Source organism: Ictalurus furcatus, chromosome 21 (assembly GCF_023375685.1).
Source record: "Ictalurus furcatus strain D&B chromosome 21, Billie_1.0, whole genome shotgun sequence".
Classification (NCBI taxonomy): Eukaryota; Metazoa; Chordata; class Actinopteri; order Siluriformes; family Ictaluridae; genus Ictalurus; species Ictalurus furcatus.
This window is the reverse complement of record NC_071275.1, coordinates 14,366,877-14,386,050: the sequence shown is the minus strand read 5'-3', so window position 1 is coordinate 14,386,050 and position 19,174 is coordinate 14,366,877. Positions and strand designations below refer to the sequence as shown.

General features: G+C 40.2%; 1 protein-coding gene across 3 annotated transcripts in view; it reads right to left on the bottom strand.

The window, feature by feature from the left end:
• Positions 1 to 780: 780 nt before the first annotated feature.
• Positions 781 to 19,174, bottom strand: part of srgap2 (SLIT-ROBO Rho GTPase activating protein 2) — a 109,526-nt gene continuing 91,132 nt past the window's right edge. For 2 of the 3 annotated variants that reach the window (XM_053653203.1, XM_053653205.1), the window contains 10 exons: positions 17,435 to 17,495; positions 16,971 to 17,048; positions 16,667 to 16,801; positions 14,895 to 15,000; positions 12,309 to 12,533; positions 9,373 to 9,452; positions 8,068 to 8,266; positions 7,780 to 7,929; positions 7,163 to 7,481; positions 781 to 5,295 (listed from right to left, as the gene is read on the bottom strand). In XM_053653203.1, coding sequence (XP_053509178.1) covers positions 4,852 to 5,295; positions 7,163 to 7,481; positions 7,780 to 7,929; positions 8,068 to 8,266; positions 9,373 to 9,452; positions 12,309 to 12,533; positions 14,895 to 15,000; positions 16,667 to 16,801; positions 16,971 to 17,048; positions 17,435 to 17,495 — 1,797 coding nt within the window. In that variant the 3' untranslated portion in view covers positions 781 to 4,851. The remainder of the gene's footprint in view (positions 5,296 to 7,162; positions 7,482 to 7,779; positions 7,930 to 8,067; positions 8,267 to 9,372; positions 9,453 to 12,308; positions 12,534 to 14,894; positions 15,001 to 16,666; positions 16,802 to 16,970; positions 17,049 to 17,434; positions 17,496 to 19,174) is intronic. The other variant, XM_053653204.1, reaches the window with a different exon arrangement.

The following is a 19,174-nucleotide window of genomic DNA, read 5'->3' as shown; positions in this document are numbered from 1 at the left end:
ACGGTGGCTTAGTGGTTCGCCTCACACCTCCAGGGTTGTAGTCGATTCCCGCCGCTGCTCTGTGTGTGTGAAGCTCGCATGTTCTCCCCATGCTGCGGGGGTTTCCTCCGGGTACTCCGGTTTCCTCCCCCAGTCCAAAGACATGCATGGTAGGCTGATTGGCATTTCTGAAGTGTCCGTAGTGTATGAATGGGTGTGTGAATGTGTATGCGATTGTACCCTGCGATGGATTGGCACCCCCTCCAGGGTGTACCCCACCTTGTGCCCCATGCTCCCTGGGATAGGCTCCAGGTTCCCCTTGACCCTGAAGGATAAGTGGTATAGAATATTGATGGATGGATGAATAATATAATATATGATAATAAATTACAGAAAAAAGGAACTTTTCCATGATATTCTAATTTTTTGAGACGCACCTATATGTACAACTTCAAGTAGACAGCAACCTCAGCTCAGGATCGAGGTCCCAATACTACCCACTGTACCATCATGCCACACTGTATTCATATCACGTTGGGGGGCACAGGGGCTTAGCGGTTAGCATGTTTGCCTTCCGCCTCCACCTTGGATGATTGGCCTTTTTGTAGGCTAAATTGTCCATAGTATGTAAATGTGTGTGAGATTGTGCCCTGTGTTGTGTTGGCACCCCGTCCAGAGTGTACCCCACCTCATGCCCAGAGTTCCCTGGTATAGGCTCCAGGCTTCCCACAACTACTTGTGCTTTATATTTATACTGGATTCATGTTCAAACATTACAAAGACTCAGCCAAGTCAATGACATGTATAGCAAGCGGTTTATTAAAAAAATGTTTACTACAAGAACTATGCATGGAATTATATAAGGTGTATTTGAGAGTAAACTACTATTGCTATTACTGTACAATCCTGTACCCCTCCCCTCTCCAAAAAGAAAGAAAGAAAGAAAGAAAGAAAACCAAAGAGAAAGAATGTACCTCTGTAATGTACACCATTGTATATACAAAGTACATCTGAACACAGGTTTCTCTCATTAACATATACTCGAATGGACGACTATAAATACCTCTGACAAAACAGTTCATTTTACAGCCTTGTTTAAAATGGATAGGAAATACACATTTAACAATAGTTACGATAAAAAAAAAGCAAACCCTCGCTCAATCTGTTCACCAACATACAATGCAGATTCAAGTGCAAATTAAGAATCGGTTTTAAAATTGCAGACTTGAAAATATAAAGATGTGTGTAATATGTAAACTGAGACTTCAGCCAACAGCACAGTAAAAAAAAGTTACACATTAAGACAGAACATCTCACCAAGCACTTTGCATGAGTTAATTATGTTTTATGCATGTTAATGCCTCTTTTTTTTCTTTTTTTCATTCCAATTTGGTTTCCAGTTGCCTTTTATGAGGTATTAGGAACAACACAAAGAGTAAATTTCCAATCATAGCACACAGAGATATACCTAATTCACCAGTTAAGACATGTAGAGAATTGCAACACAACACAGAACAAAATAACATCCAAAAAGTTTTCCTAGAAAAGATGACCTCTTAAAATTTCGCTTCGCTAAGTTGCTGATTTTTTTTCCTGGTCTTTCAGGTTGGAAGAGTTTCTAGGCATTTCTCACCATTTCCATGCTGTTAAGGCTTTTAATAAATGGGTCTTCATTGCCCTTGAAAAAAGAAAAATTATTGAAAAAAAATCAACCGGCCCCATGCATGTTTTTTCTTCCTGACTTCAAAACACACACCCAACATTATTTTTACTCCCATCCACCACATCAAGACTTGTAAATAGTCAAGGTGTCTCGGGAAAAATCTTTAAAAAGCATACATAGATTATATGAACTGAGAAAGAGGCGCAGATTTGAGATAAAACGGCCTGGCAATTTTATGTAGTTAAGAGATCTGGGGAAATATATAAACATGCAGAAGACTGGTTTGTCACAAAATCTCCAATCCAAAAAATCTTGGGCTGACAGTATCTCTAACAACACTGAGATAAATCCTAAAAACTGAAGAGTTGGATTAACCCGATCCCAGTTTAGAGCGTGCTCTCATCCTTAATTTCCACATAAAGACTAAGAAAAGTGTCTGCCATTTCATAAATCTGTATATCCACAGTCAAATCCCATGGAGTGTTTAAAGTTTTGATCAAATATCAACGAACTGCCTCCATTAGGAGGTTTACACTATACATACATATAAACATACATAGAAACATACTTACAGATACACAATTAGCATGATGCAAACGCAAGGCCCACGAGAATTGTAAATAAATTCAGGTAAGGCAGAAGGAAACCGTTATTATTATTTTTTTTTTTTTGCATCAATACGTCACCAAATTTACAAGACATTCCTCACTTTAGCATTTTTTTTTCCAGTTATAATCTAAATCTTAATAATTACAGGTATACACAGAAATACCCTCTGTTCTGCTGGATTATGTCTATTGAAAAGGAACTGTAGGAGAAATATGAAGAGTAAGCTATGAAGAAGTGCTTGTGAATCTGGTATAAGAATGGAAAGGTTTGAGAAGCAGTACAGCTTTACCTTATGCACCATGCAAGTTTTAAGATTTGCTGTATAGTCAAGCTGGGAGATATAAAGGCAAAAAAGTTGCTCCCTGGACAAAAATTGGTCGCCTGTGTAATTTTTTTTCCCCTTAATACTTGGTTATGCTGTATATCGGCCCAGTAATAGAGCTAAATCCTTTCAGGTAAGGATGCAACCAGTGTCTTGAGGTCTCTTCTATTGATTGGTGTGCAATTCCATTAGAGTTTGGTGTTTCACCTGCTGTTTCAAATAATCTCACAATTTTATCTACCCACTGAATCAGATGTCAAATTCTCAGACTCGGGCATTTTTTGTAGCATCAGACTGATTGGTCACGTGACAGTGACTACGTTTACATGGACATCAGTAATCTAATTATTGACATTATTCTGAATAAGACAATATTCTGATTAAGGTGTTTATATGAGTTACTTTTAGGATATTCCTTTCATGTTCCCCTTTTTACATGTTATAGAACATAGATGGATTAACGGCACATGCCATTACGTCCCCACGCCACACCGTCCAATGTTCCCTCCAGAATTTCACGTATCAGCATACAGGTCGTCTTCGTTATGGTACCGTATACAGTTTTGAGTGTTTCATTTTTAATTTTACGTACGCTTCAAGTGTAGTTAATTATTTATCATGCTATACGTGCTAATAGAAGACTGCTTGAAGCCGTGGACTGCGTCCCAAACCGCGTACTTACCTACTATATAGTAGTTGAGATACATGTATTTCTCCTACTATATAGTAGGTAAGTATGCGGTTTGGGACGCAGCCGTGGTCTCTTGTTTGCCGTCAAATGGTTGAGCACTGCCGTGTGTGTACGTGTCCTGTCGCAAAATGCGGTGAAAACTCCCACACGACGTTAATAATGTGATTAAGGTGTGTACATGTCTATAATGCACTTCCATAATGCGACTAAAACAGGAATATTCCACACGTCATAATTCCATTTATGTTTACTTCGAGTATGACTTTGGTCGGATTAAGGTCATCAATAATCACAGTTTACAGGGTAGTTTCTTAATCAGAGTGTCGTCTCAACTGGGTTAATATTGGATTATTGTTGTCCACGTAAATGTACTGACTGACAAGTTACATGAACGTTTGGCCACTTTTGTGCAGGATTTCCACCACACTATTATCCTGAGGGCATGTGATTTTGGAGGGAATTTAGAAGTAACATTAGCTATCTATTTTTTTCCATATGGGGGCCAAGCACAAGTAAGAAAACAGAAAGCCAAAAGTTCAATGTGAGCGCTACTTAATAGTAAGCAGCTCCTCCTTTTTTTTTTTTACTGACAAAAAACCACCATGATCCCGCCCACTTTTTTTCTACTGATTCAACTAGATAAGATAAAGTGGGTGTGAAGTGAAGATCAAAAACCGACACTATCTGACAGTGCTGCTCTTCACGTTATACAATAAGGCAAGATGCTACTTCCTTTTTTTGTTTTTTTGTCCTGAGACCTTGCCAGGTGCTTGTGGATAAATGGTTAATAATAGTTCACGGCCAACAGGCTAAAGTTATATATCACAACTGCTGATCAGTGTTCAAAAAAGATAGCATTAACAGTTATCGTTAAGAAAGTAGTATTACTGTTCAAGAGAAAGTAGTGCAAGCAAGTTGCCATGCTGGAATTCCTACAGAGAAGAAGTATTGAAGCATTTGGGCTTTATCCTGAATTCCAAATGCAGGTATATCCAATGTGAGGAGGATACAAGCCAACATCGCTTATCCTGACGAAAACATGGACACAATCTCAGTACTTAAAAAAGCTGCATATAAATACACAGATACATTATTTCCCCCAGCACAATGCTATGGAGTCCGTAGTAGAGTATTGCGGTAACGTTCAGTTTCCGTCATGGCACAAGTAAAGTCCAGCTCCCTCGAGAGTAAGTATTTAAGTATAAAGTGAGAGAGAGTGAAAGGAACTTAAGAGTTATTCACAGCTACATATTTTCTAAAATAATCCAATCCAATTCACAACCCTTTAAAAAATAATAATAAATCACTAAACCTAGATTATAAAGAGGGATCGAGAGTGTTCACGTCCCAGCCAGAATTTTTTTTCTTGGGTTTTCAAGAGTGCTGAAAAATCCATCCCACCATGTGCATGTGGACCACACACAGACAACACACACACTCACATCCACACACTGCATTTCAGAATTGAGGTTACGGTCCATAATGGATTAATTAAACGAGGTTAGTTATTTATCCCTCCACTGACTAATCAGGATCAAACAGCGGCTGGATTCTGGAATCACGATAAAGCAAGGTTTTACGGATTTCTCAAGCCGGGCAGGATTTATCGGTAGGTGGAGGAGGTGGTGGGGGAGATGGAGGGATACTAGTGGTGCTGCTGGTGCTGCTACTTTTAGGGAAGACTGCAGGTTTGGGTCTGGTGGCTGGCGGCCGGTTATCTCGGAAAGTGGAAGTGGAAGGAGAGAGTGCAGTGGCCGTCATTCCTGAGGACAGAGGGCTCTTAGGTGCTGGGCTCTTGACCGGGCGTGAGGCGGAGGGCACGTCACTGGCCGAGCTGGCGCTGCGCTGGAGTGGGCACTGGAGCTGGTGCTGGAGTGGACGGGAGTGCAGCGGGCTGGATGGCTCGGAGGCTCCGCCGCTCTTCAGCTGCTCCAGAGTGTCGAGCACGACGTCAGGCGCCGGCTTCATGCTGCTCTTCTTGTCCAGATCCTGCAGTTCACTCAGTGCCGTGCTCATGGTCGCCTGGATTTCCTGAGGGACAGAGGAAAACATTAATATAGGAACAAAGAGTATATGACTATGAATAAAAGAAAAAGAGGAAAAGATAAGAGAGCAACTATAATTATTATATTATAATTAGATAAGCATACGTTATCATTTGGTTAACAGTAGTAAATTAGCTAAGGATGCCCAAGTTAGCTAGAGGTCAAGGCTAGTAAGCTAGCTATAAATACCCAAGTAAGATAAAGGTTATTGCATTGCTAGTGAGCTAACTAAAGATACCAAAGTCAGCTAGAAATGAATGCTAGCAAGCTAGGAAAAGGTACTCAAGTTAGCTAGCTAAAAAATACCCAAGTTAGATACAGGTTAATGTTAGTTAGCTAATTAACAATAGATAAACTAGCTAGCGGTTAATGTTAGGAACAGTGATAAGAGCAGAAAAAGAGATGTGAGACATGAAGAGAGAGAAAGTAAAAAAGTTATAGTTCTGACTGGTTGGATATCAGCAGTCTACTACATTCTTTTTTTCTTCTTCATCTTCTCTTTTTTAGAGACTATGGCATGCCACAGTGACTAAAGTTTCCCCACCCTCCGAGTGATGTCTTTTTTGAGGCTGCAGGAATGACAGGAGAACTTCCCAAAAATATTCTGACGTACAAAGTGTTGATATTTAGGTGTTGCCTTTTTTCACCTCCCTACTAATCATAAGCTTCAGTAATACTGTAGATATTAATCGTGGCTTTTGGCCAATATCATACACCTGTTTCTTCAGAAAGACTTCCTATACACTGCTGTTATAGCCAGTGCAAGTGTCCATTACGTTTAGCTGTCTGCTGGGTGAGGAGTCTCATACTCACTCCATACGGAGTCTCATCTAAAAGCTGTAATCTACCCAGACACCTCCCTGAGCTTCATCCAGCATGAGACCACTCCAAATGAATTGCTGCCTTGAGCCGGATCAATCACGCGCCGCCAGCCGACCATGAAATTGCTCCACAAACGCAAGTCCATCTTAGCACTTCTCAGAGGGAAGCTGCCGCAGGGAGCAAAGACTGTGGACTGTATGGCCACATACAGGCCAACATACGTTTAGTGCAATCATGTATACTGTTCACTTACAAGAGCTCCATCTATCAGTCCTTGCAATAACAGTTTAAACTGTCAAATGCAGTGGAACTTTCTGTTGATTAAACTAAACAAAATAAAAGTGAGGTAGTAAAGTAAAACCGTGCTTGTTACTGGAGGAGATCGAACAAACTTCCTCTAATCATTTACTTTCATTCATTTAGCAGATGCTTTTATCCAAAGTGACTTACAAATGAGGAAATACAAGCAAAGCGATATATCAAGCGGAGAACGATACATATATGCTACCATACAAGATTTATAATTGAGTTCTGCAGTCCGGATTGAGGTTGGAAGTTCATTCCACCACTGAGGGACAGTTAGTGTGAAGGTTCTGGAAAGGGACCTTGAGCCACGCTGAATAGACATTACTAAGCGTCGGTCGTTAACCGATCCAGATTGCGTGAGGGAACGTAAGCCTTAAGGAGAGTGTTGAGGTATGAGGGTGCTGATCCAGCGTGAGCATCAAGGCCTTGAATTTGATACAGGCGGCTACAGGAAGCCAGTGGAGGGAGATGAAGTGGGGTGTGACATGGGTTCTTTTGGGCTGGTTGAAGATGAGACGTGCTGCTGCATTCTGAATCATCTGAAGATTCAGATACATCACACCCTGAAGCCCTGTTGCTCATGTATGAGATATTTTGTTGATGAGAATGAGAACATGAAGGAGTTATTTTGTATATTTTCCACTAAATTCTTGCTGTTGTATTGCTATAAACTCAACAGAAGATAGTACTGCACATGATAAATGAAAGCTAATGTAACGTCTCACCTGTGAGCTATGCTCAACCTGTGAGAACACTTCGGGGTCGAGAGGTCGATGGTTGCTAAAACTCTTGGAGCGTCCAGCAGGGGTGCCTCTGCGGAACTGAGGGCTCTCCACCTTGGCTTTGAGGGATGAGTGGCGGGTGATGGAGTTGAGGACACTGTGAGCGCTCAGTGGCCGCTTGTCTGTGCCCTCTTTGGGCAACACAGCTGCAGGCAACGAAGTGCCTCTCAGACCTCCCGTGGGTACGGACAAGCCCTCGCCGGTGCCGTCTACTGGCCGGAACGTTCTGCGGATTCCACTGGATTCTGGACGCTTCCTCATCCTGTTACAGACAGGGACAGAGTAGGTTTTCTATTCCCTCCTCCATCTTATGACAAGGATTACATTTTAACACAGTCATGACAGTTCATAAATACATTCAGGCTCATAGTCACTCCAACATCCAATACGTCAAATCGATTCTCCCACAGATCTTATGGCACAGCATCGATTTGGGGTCAGCCAGTTTAGCAGTACTGACCTTTACAATATTGATCTTGTTTACTGTTTTGACAAATAAAGGCATATCTCTGACCTAACAACTACACAAACGCACACACAAACTAAGAGAAAGATCTTACTTGTTGAGATTGGCCAGATAGATATCAGCTACATGGCCTCCAATGGGAGAGCTGGCATTGCCTCTGGTAGACACTTTCTCCTCTACTCCATCATGGGGACCCTCTAGGTCAGCTTTTGGACTGCCTCGACCTGTGTAACCACCATCCGCGCTGGGAGAGTAACACATGCAGGGTCATTTCAGAATGTATAATAAAAGCAATACATCTCTTCTGTATATAACTCTAATCTATACATCCAGTATTTATTCTGAAGTACTCCTACTGTTAAACATATAACTAAATCATTACACGTCCTGGAGCACGATGTACTGGTGGGGCACGAGGCCGTCGACGCCGTTGTGTCGCCCCTCCCACCAGTCGTCAGAAGCACGCTGGTAGAGCAGCAGCGAGGCGCCCTTCTTAAACGAGAGCTCACGGTTGTTACGGCCCGAGTAGTCGAAGCGTGCGATGGCCTCAATGGGGTCTGACTCTGAAACGTTCAATGAGCCTGGGTGTCAGATGCCGGAGATGCATTGCCAGGAGAAGACAGAGGAAGAAAGGCGAGGAAATGAGGTGGAGAAAAGAGGTGGAAAAGAGAGAGGGAGAGATGGAGAAAGGGAGGATTATTGCTTAGGAAGCCAGGCAGGTTAGAGCACATCCTTCATCAGCAGGCAAGTTGCTGTAGCCATGCACATTATCAGACAGACTGGGAAAAAAAAGCATTTGAATAATAAACCAGACATGGAAATACTTGCAAAGTGCACACAGCAAGCAAAATTCTATCCTTGATTGTGGATTAAACAATTTCTTATATGATAATAGTGTGATAGCATTTTCAGACAGGAATGTCTAAAAAAGTGTAAATACAGCAAGCAAAATCCTGTACTTTTCTTCTATATTATAGTATTTCGAACATAACATTAATAATTTTGCATTTTGTAATATCAGTGTATATTAATAAGTTAAGTTCATAATTAAAGATCCTTTAAAAACACTATTTATATAGAAGCTATTCAAATTGAAAAACAACTAAATGTGCTTCTTAATTAAGGTGTAAAAACTGTAATTTTATTTTTATTGTTTTTTTTGTTTGTTTGTTTTACATTTTAGATGTTTACAATTTTAAATCAACTTTAAAACTAAACAATAAAAAGCATAATTCACGGATATAATACAGATAAAGTGCTTTAGAACGAAAGCAAAGTAAAAAAAAAAAAAAAAAACACATTTTTAATCTAGACCTAATCTAGAAACTATCGTTATTATTAACATTATTTTGGGGATTGTTCCACCAGTTTGGCAGGATTCTCATCTCTCCCTTCCTTTAAAATGCTATTATAGGCATTTTTAACCCTTTACATTCCCAGCATCTATGGGCGAGTCCAAACGTCATTAACATTACTACATAAATATTCTATTAGTTTCCGTGCAATTATTGATTCGTTCTTAAGAGCTCCTGAATAATATGCTTTAAGGTTGAAAGTGGTTAAAATTATAGACACTATTAAAAAGCCCATGCTCTGTGAATAGAGTAAATGTGATGAGCTGTAATCAGTTATAAAACCTGCAAAAGGGATGAAAGAGTGTATGCCGTCTAGTAGTATTTCAACTCACCATCATCGCTGTTATGGGTGTCCGAGACGGTATCAGGTGCTGGTTCGTCCACTAGGGGGGGCTCGTTGTGTTGGCCATCACTGCACCAGAAAACAACATACATTGAGGCACAGGTTGGGACAAACCTCAATTGAAATGTACGCATCAGCAGGCATTAGCAATGACATAAACCAGCTCAATCATGCTTAGCCACAATCACACTGATCAAATCTCTAAATCAGATTCATCTGTGTAAATTGATACAGCAATTACTGATTACATCAGATGATAAATGGGACGGTTTATGCCAAGGAAAATCCCAGTGGGACATGGTCTAGAGCTTTGGAGTATCCTAAGACCCGGTTACTGTTGCGACTTTTCATCTCCTCCGCTGAGATAAAAACAGCTGTGCTGTTGCTTTGAAGTGAGATTTGAAGTAGGACTTGGGTAAGCCGGGTCTGTGTGCATCTCTGACACTAAGCAGCACCTACAGTACAGTATTTCTACAAGTCTGCTAGGAAAAATAATGTATGAGGTATTAGCAGAGAAGAGTTTCAAAAAGAAAATGGACAGGCTTCACCTAAACCATGTATGAATGTGACCGAGTGTTCTAAAGTGAAGCGTCTTGTTTTCTGACAGATATCAGCATCACAGACATTTTTGTAGATGCTGACTAACTATTCTGCTGTCCTGAAATGTTTATATACTCCAATATGGCTTTACCATTTGAGCTTCCATAGACGAGTCATGCAAAACATTGCCATAATAATCATTTTCTTGCAGACTCCATGGGGAGTTGCCAGCGCTCGGCTGAGCAGACGTATGGTCTGATACCTGTCCTGTTTCCCTTTAGTCTAATGCCATGTGATTTACTACGCAGAGAGCGAGCACTAATAAAAGCTGTGTTTCATAGGATGGGAGCGAGGGAGTGAGGGACGCTGGGAGTTGGAGAGATGAAGTGCTAATTGGGTCTTTGGGATTATAGCGTAGCTCTTGGCAAAGCTCACGTGCAATGGCCACTTGTTTTGGAACGGCAGCAACGTAAGGAAACAGCACTTGTGTGTGTGTGTGTGTGTGTGTGTGTGTGAGTGAGAGAGTAACGAAAAGACAGCCCACGTCTTGCGGTACAAGACTCTTTTTTTAAACATTTATTGCTCAAATTTTATTACGGACTGTAGTATTCTGAATGAGAAATTTGCAGCTGTAGTTTTCTTGTAAACACAGAGAAGTGGTATTTTATCAGAGTATGTATGAATATTGATAGTTTTCTGTAAAATAAACACAAAAAGACACGTCCCATCTGTCACCCACAAGTCTGTTTAGTTAATGAAGTGTATTTTTTGACTATAGAGATCAAGCGGAAATGACTGCACCATAATATTAGGGTTCTAATATAAGGTGCGCTTATCCAAATATTAATATAAAAGTATTAAAATGTGTGTTTCATTGTAACACTCACACACACACACACACATTATATTATATATATATATATATATATATATATATATATATATATATATATATATATATATATATATATATATATATTTATATATACATACATACATACACACACACACACGTCAGAAGGAGATCTATTAGTATATTGAAATTATGAAGGAACATCTATGAAACATAATATATTGTCCTAAGGGTATACAAACTTTCCCACTCAAACGTAAATGCATGTGTGTGTGTCTGTGCCTTTCATCTAAAAGCTCTTTATGTAACATGAACCTGCTACAGATTCCACGGTTTAGACCAAATGGTTCCTGTGCAAACAAAAGCAAGTTCCCTGATTTTCATCTTAATGCCCACTGTGCCTTACACTACACTGTACCTTTTAAAAGGACAAAATCTTATTGTTCGACTTTCTAAACAAACTTCCCAAACACATTGCTGCTTTGCATTAAGACAGACTGAATAATAAAGCAAAGCTGACACAGACTAAAACTTACTTTGCTATCTGGTAGGTTCCTGTATTAATCTAGAAAGATAAGTTATTATGGGAAATATGAAATGTGCATACTGAATGTTTAAAATCTGAATCGCTCTCCTCCTGCTTTAGCGTCTAAAGCAATCCTGAGTCAGCACTCTGAGCCCATTTCCTTCCACAACATACAAACAGATCATATAAAATAGTGAGTGTCCATGCCATTAGTAAAGGACCCTCTTAAAAACAGCAATAAGGGCATGTCAGCCAAGATGAATCTGATCTTTATACAAAACTGGGCCTTGGTGACGGGCTAAGGGTCATCAGGTGCTTCTGGCTACTAAAGAGACCCACTCTACTAAACAGTGTGTGTTTGTGTGTTAAGTGTGATCGATAAGCCTCCGCTTCAGATTCAGCTACTGTGGTCACATATTTATTTCAGTGATTGATACTCATGTACACAGTGCATGTGGCATTCAGTTTAGAAAATACGTTTTACTATATGACAAAATATCATATTAATATCATATTTGTATTGAACCTATTTGCCACTATATGATCTATATACAGGAGGGGGAAATACTTGAGTAATTGTTTTGTGTTACTTTACTTAAGTACTATATTGGAGGATTTGTACTTTAATCAAATATTACTGAAACGGAAATATAGTACTCCTACTCAAGTAAATTTACAAACGAAAAAAGAAACACTTTTTATGCCTTACATTTTCATTTTGACCATCAAATACTCACTACACATCTCAAACAGCATGAGATTTTTATTTATTTTTTCCCCCCTTTTACTGATTTCAGAAGATTTTTTCAGAAGATTTTTACTGGTTTCCTGATTCAAACAGGAGGAGATGATGGGTCTCATTTGCAATGTAAAAATGAAAATCGATACTCTGTCAAATCGAAAGAATTATGTTAAGTTAACTTTCAAGTTAACAAATAAAGCCAGCACATTTAATAAAGCACACGCAACTGTCTGAAAATCCCGAAGATCCAAAATCAGAGCTCACCAGTATTCTTCAGTGGCTCCTCCGCGCTCGTACACAGGGCCCTCAAGCTCACGTGGCCCAGGGAAGATGCTCTCGTGGTGGATGATGATAGTCTTGATCAGCTCGTTCACATGGGCCTGACAAGAGACCTGGTCATGACCCTCAGGGACAGACATGAGTGTGGGGCCGAAGCAGATGGCCAGGTTATAGGGGTCCATCATGTTGTCCTCACTGTACTGGGAAAGACTGCAGAAAAACATGGGGGGGAAAATGGGAAGGGAAAATCGGAAATGTTTCTGGGTGGAAAACAAAAGTGTACCTCTATTTTGCAGTTAGCAAAATGCACATAAACCCAGAACAACAGGAGAGGACATCTTCAGAGGCAGGTTAAATTAATTGATACTTTCCTGAGATTAAATTAATAAGACGCTTTTTAACATAAAAATAATCAGAAAGAGCATCAAGGAATTTTGTTTTATTGTAAATTTAGTGAGTAAAGAATCTGAATGAAAATACAAATACATGTAAATGATTACATACTACACAATAAAATAAAATAAAAATAAGTAAATAAAAGAGGCAATGAGGGACGATTAAACAAACAAACAAAAAAGAAAAGAAAAAAAAGAAAAGAAGAAAATACTAAGATAAGAAAAAAAAGAAAGAAAGAAAGAAAGAGAGAACGAACGAACGCGTGTCCCAAGCAGGTTTTGGGCTGGCACGCTACTGACTGCATCTTACGTTCTGTCGTTTTGCACATTTTCAAAATACTTTGTTCACAATTTGTTCGCTTTTAATGATATTTGAGAAATTGTGTTCAAATCTGCACATGTCCCAGATTAAAAAAGATCTACACTTTTTCCAAACACTTAACCTTGTCTATAAAAGTTCATTAGGCCTGAGGCAGACACAACGCTGTGTGATTGTCCTTGGGGAAATTACGCTCGTTTAGCACATTTCTCACTGTCCCACAGTGCACTATAGTGTTATTGTGATCTGTGACGAGACCATGAGTCAGACAGAACTGTAGTGAATCAGACACACGGGGAGGGAGGTGGCTAGGGCACTGGGGTCAAACAAATCCATATGGAGAAGCTCAGGTCAGGATTTATGAGTGGGTACAACTAGTTCACAGAGATCCACTTACTTTTCTTCCTTTTTATCTTTTACACTTTTTTCAAGCCCCTAATAGGGCACTTTTTAGGGCTAGACCATATGTTTGGAAGTGATTAAGACTGTATATACTTAAAACCATGTGTCACCAACCACACAATTGAAGATCGGATGAACCTCACCTGGCCTCAAAGTACGGCATGCTGTGCATTCTGGGATGCTTTTCTGCTCACCATGGTTGTACAGAGTGGTTATCTGAGTCACCGTGGTCTTCCGGTCAGCTCAGACTAGTCTGGCCGTTCTATCCTGAGCTCTCTCATCAACAAGGCATTTCCGCCCACAGAACAGCCACTCACCGAATGGTTTTGTTTTCCGCACCATTCTGTGGTGCACGGTCAGCAGTTCTGCGGGCGGAGTTTATGCACGAATGAGCAAGAGTACAGGTGTTCCTAATAAAGTGGTCGCTGAGTTTATGGTTTCAGTATGGGTAATTAGCCCAAATGCCAGTGTGTGTGCGCTATTCGGAATGAACAGATGACGTTCTAAAGAAATAAATATATTTGGAGAACTGCGTTTTAATTTAATTTAATGTGCTTTAGCGTGCATTTTTATTGGGCAACCTCTCCTTTGACCTTTTAACCTTGTCCAACATTATACTATTACACTATTTATACTTAAATCACATACTAGTGGTGGTAATGATACAAAAGCATGTATGTTTCAACAGGTAAGTGAGGTTGAAAAGATATTACAACAGAAAGAGGCAGCTTAACAGAGCCATTCTGTCACTGGACTATTATAGTCACGCAAACAGAGCCCTCTTTCAGAGAGGAAATATTACTAGTAGCATGAAAGCAACACCATACTTCTATCCCTTTATCCCACTCTCTTTTTCTCTTTATCCCTCACTCTGGCTATGATATCTGGCCTGTAGTGGCTTTTGTCAGCGGAGGAATCCACATACACTCCTGCACACACATGCATCAGATGGAGCAAAAGCAAGACCATATCATACATTAAGATTAAGCAAGACTTCCAAGGAAAAAAAAAAAACCCAGAACGTAGAAAAGTAGGGGACAGGAATGGAAGCATTACAAAAAGCTGATGTTGGCACCTCGGATGTGGATTCCTTAAAAAAACAAAAAAAAACCCCAAAACATATAGTATACCTTATAATAAAAATACTTGTAAAATGGTAAGATTATAAAGCACATAGGTTTAGTGTTAGAAAAGTGAAGCTAAGATTAGCTCTGGTCCACCACGCAAAAGCTCACAGCTTTTTAACAATCCCAGTGGAGTCCGGCTCGAGCTTCGCCTCTAAATCACAAATTAACCGCAGACGTGAATGGTGACCTCATTTGCCAAACCTCCCTGCAGCCCTTACAGCTTTTGAACCTGGCCCATATGTATAAAACATCTGTGACAGTGCTGATCTAGGATCAGCTCCAGCTAACCAGAAGCAAGAGCTAATCATAAATCAGTGAAAGCACTTACTGGTTGAGGAACGCAAACAGGTAGCGCATGATGACCAGGGTGTTGCTGGGAAGAGACAGAAGGACCTTGCGAATGTGGGCAGCTCGATCCTGGAGATTCTCCATGGCTGCAGGGACACATTCATGACAGTCATTTTTTTTTTTACAGCATTAATGAGACAGTGCTCAAACAGACCAATATTTCTCCATATTGCAGTGCACTTACTTTCCAAATTAAACTAAACGAGTAGTGTGTAGTATGTCTGTCGTATGTAATAGGCTAGTGAATGATTTTGTAATCAAATGGATTTAAGTAATAATTATTTTTTTTTAAATATAATACAGCTACAGCAACAAATTAACAAAGCAGTTGGGATTCAGATAATGAAAGATACACCATAAGAGGAAAATGGATTTATGACTGTGGAGTTTTAGTTTTTTTTCTTGCTCAGCATGTAGGGCATGTAGCATGTAGCACTGTTCTCTATTTTGGTTTGAAGCTAGTGAATAATAGATGATAGTCAGATTTAACATTGCCCAGTTAAAAAGTTGTTAAAGACCACATGATAGTTGGCTAGTGACTAAAAAAGAAACAAACATGTTGTTGACTTTCTCAGTATTTTTGTATTGAAAATTATGTTATATTTGGTGAGAGCGAGGGATTTGCGAACGCTGCCTTATCCGGTTTATGCCTTTTTGGCTCAATTTTGAGAATAAAATGCATATTTTGGATAATAAAATACATGGAGTAGACAGATTGGGTGAAAAACAAACAAACCAAAACAACAAAAAACCTGCTAAGCTAGATAGCTAGAATGATCAGCTAGCTGCATCTAATAGTTCTGGAGATTCGCAGCACCTCAAATTTATGAACATTATTAGTACTTCTACACTGCTCATACACTATATACTATTCCATCCATTTTTTGCGCCCCTTATCCTACACAGGGTCGCAGGGAGTCTGGAGCCTATCCCAGGGGACTCTGGGCACAAAGCAGGGGACACCATGGCTGGGGTTCTAACCCATCGCAGGGCACAATCGGACACACACCCACACACTACGGACAATTTAGAGATGCGAATCAGCCTACAATGCATTTATTTGAAGTAGGGGAGGAAACCGGAGTACATCTGGTTTGGGAAGAGCATGCAAACTCCACGCATATAGAGCGGAGGTGTGAATCGAACCCTCGAACGCAGACGTGTGAGGCAAATGGGCTGACCACTAAGGGTAAGCCACCATGCCACATCCCCCCACCCCCAATTACGTACTATTGTAAAGCCTAAATCTTTATCATAAACGTTATGTTTTCATTTCATTTGTATTCTCCATGTTCATGTCTCTTGCCTGATGATGTATGTAAATGTATGTATGATCCATGTAAAAAAAAAAAAAAATCTTCAACTACAAGCAACACATCGTATTAACACAGCCCAAAATGGCTTCCTGTTCACTATATGTGCTCAATACATAAGATATACAAAATAATAGTGTAGACACTGTAGAGGCAGCATAGTGTCCACCATAAAGCCTGTTTGTAAATTGTAAAATTTTTTAAATTGTTAAAAATTGCATGCATTAATCCCAAGCCCTTCTCCTATGTCTATTAGGAGAAATGTGTATCAATAGACTTAATTAAGGTGACTATAAGAGGTACATTGGATCTTAAACATTTCAGTGTGGATTTCTTTTTTCATTACTAAATATAAATATTATGGATAATTGAATAGTATCTTAGCAGTGAGATCTGTGTGTAGTGTGAGGAAGTGAAGGGGGGTGAAGTGCACACTCACAGACACAGGCCATGAGGTCATGGAAGACCTCCTTTGGGAAGAGGGCGTTTTCCAAGCCTCTGAAGTAGAGTTTGAGGACGCCGGCAATGGAGTCCATGTCGTGATCATTCTGATCTCCAGCCAGAGGATCCTCACCTGAGAGAGAGCGAGAGAGTGAGAGTGAGTGTGTGAGAGAGAGAGAGAGAGACAAAGTAAAAGAGCTGAGATTCATTTTGGCAACTGAATATAGTGAGTCATCCATTTCATAATGCTGAGAGCTACAGAAAATAAAGGGATGGAAGAGCATTGGATTAGATCATCTTACCCCTCTCAAATGCATTCTTAATGTCATTGACCTCCACTTGTGAGCCAGACACTCGGAAAATACCCTCATGGTGCAGGCCTGCGGACAAAGTGACATCACTTTATGTTGCCTTTTCAAGTAAGAAAACACAGGAAATCCTCAAAGACCTTCTTCACTTCACTAGTGCGTTCATGTCTTTGATAAGACTTCCAGACCTTGAACTGCACTTCATTTCAGAAAGATTGATTAAGGGATGATCAAGACTGTGTATCAAAGCCAAACCACATTTTATTGTACTGTTATAAATGAAAATTTATGAGCTACAGTATTAAATGGTTCTGCTGCACAGAGCAGACATAGTGATTAATGAACCGTAGTGAACATTTTGTTCACTTGGACAGGGAGAGGAACAGGAGCTGCAGGGCTTACAGCCAAGCGCTAGACCATGAGAGAGAGAGAGAGAGAGAGAGAGAGAGAGATATTACCGTGTCGGCTGATGAAGCGAATGCAGCTCTCCACGATCAGCGGTATGACCTGAGCGGATTCCTAAATCAATTGAGAAGAACAAAAAATCAAGTGTGGTCAGAGTGGAGAGAGAGAAGAGAGGGGTTGTGAACCTAGAATGTTTAAAAAAAAAAAAAAAAAAAAAAAATCGTTTGAACAAGGGATCCTGTTGGAAGATCCGGGCATTGAACGAGTAATAATATTTGTACAGGGATAGAGGTTTCAGACCAGGAAGGGAAAAAAGCAGCACACTCTGAATCCATGGGGAAAAAGGGGGCTACTGAACGTGGTGGTTGCTAGGAGACCGCTTCTTTTCACAGCTTCCTTTTGTTTGTTTGGGCAAAGCGGAAATGGCTGATCGAGATGGAATTTCGGGCACGTTAGGCTCGGTGGGGGTCATGCCAAGACACACACTCATACACACACTGGCTCGATTCAGTCAGAGTTTATGGGTTTTAATGTAGGCACATACTGTATGTATAGACATCCAATCATTTCTGACAGGTACTGAACTGCAGGGAATATGTGGCAACAGTGCTCTTTTGTGGCTTTGCTCTATACTACAGATTAGATCTGGGCAACTATTGTGCATTCGGGGTCCCTGAATGAAAGATTTTTGAGTCATGACGATCTAAGATAAGATGTTCCTGACCTGCCGAGAGTCACCTTGACAAGCACTAATTCACAGTCTGCACTGTTTCAAAGGGGTCGGGTGTCAAAGATTTGGCGGAAAATGCTCGTTCCACCATACAAGGTATATCATATGCCAGCTCAGATATATGAAGCATCATTATGTCCCAATTTCAGGCATGAAAGCAGTCACAATATGTGGTGACTGACAGGCAATCAGGAGAGAGAGAAGAGTGTGACAGTGTAAACAATAAACTGGAACGAGAGCATGAAAGACTGGTGTCTTGGATATTTTCTTGGATTTTATTTGTTTGTTTGTTTTTATTTTCTGGGAGTTACTGAATTCTAGACGACAAACTATATTATATACTATACTAGTTTGGAGTCTGCATCATTACCCAGTAGTGAAATTTAAAAGAAGAAGAAGCAGCCATTTTTAGTCACATATACCTTACAGCACAGTACAATTCTTTTCGTCAGATATCCCAGCTTGTTAGGAAGTTGGGGTGAGAGTGCAGGGTCAGCCATGATACAGCGCCCCTGGAGCAGAGAGGGTTAAGGGCCTTGCTTAAGGGCCCAACAGTGGCAGCTTGGCAGTGCTGGGGCTTGAACCCGTGACCTTTCTGGATCAGTAACCCAGAGCCTTAACCGTTGAGCCACCATGGTTAGAGACCTCAAGTTAGCCAGCTAGTGCCTAAGGAAACATATTGATGAGTTTCTCTGAAGTTCTGGATTTCAGATGAGAGCGAGGGATTCAAGCCTTCTGCTCATCTGATCAGTTTCTTTTTATTGTCTAGTAAGGGTCAGAACATTTTTGGAGACTTGGAATCGATTACACCAAAACAAATCTGACAAATACTCTTGATAGTGGTTTATCCCTTAATTTTTTAAGTTTTTATTTGGTACTGTCGCAATATACAGCTACAAAACTCAGCATTTGTGTGACTGTCACATTCACCAAGGCAAAGGTGAGCTCACCTATTAAAAAGCAAATCCTCTGTGTTGTAATATAATCCTTTTCAATTATTTGCTGTCCAAGCCTGTTTAGATCCTTTTCTTGACCGTGTGAATGAAAAAGATTATGTATTAAC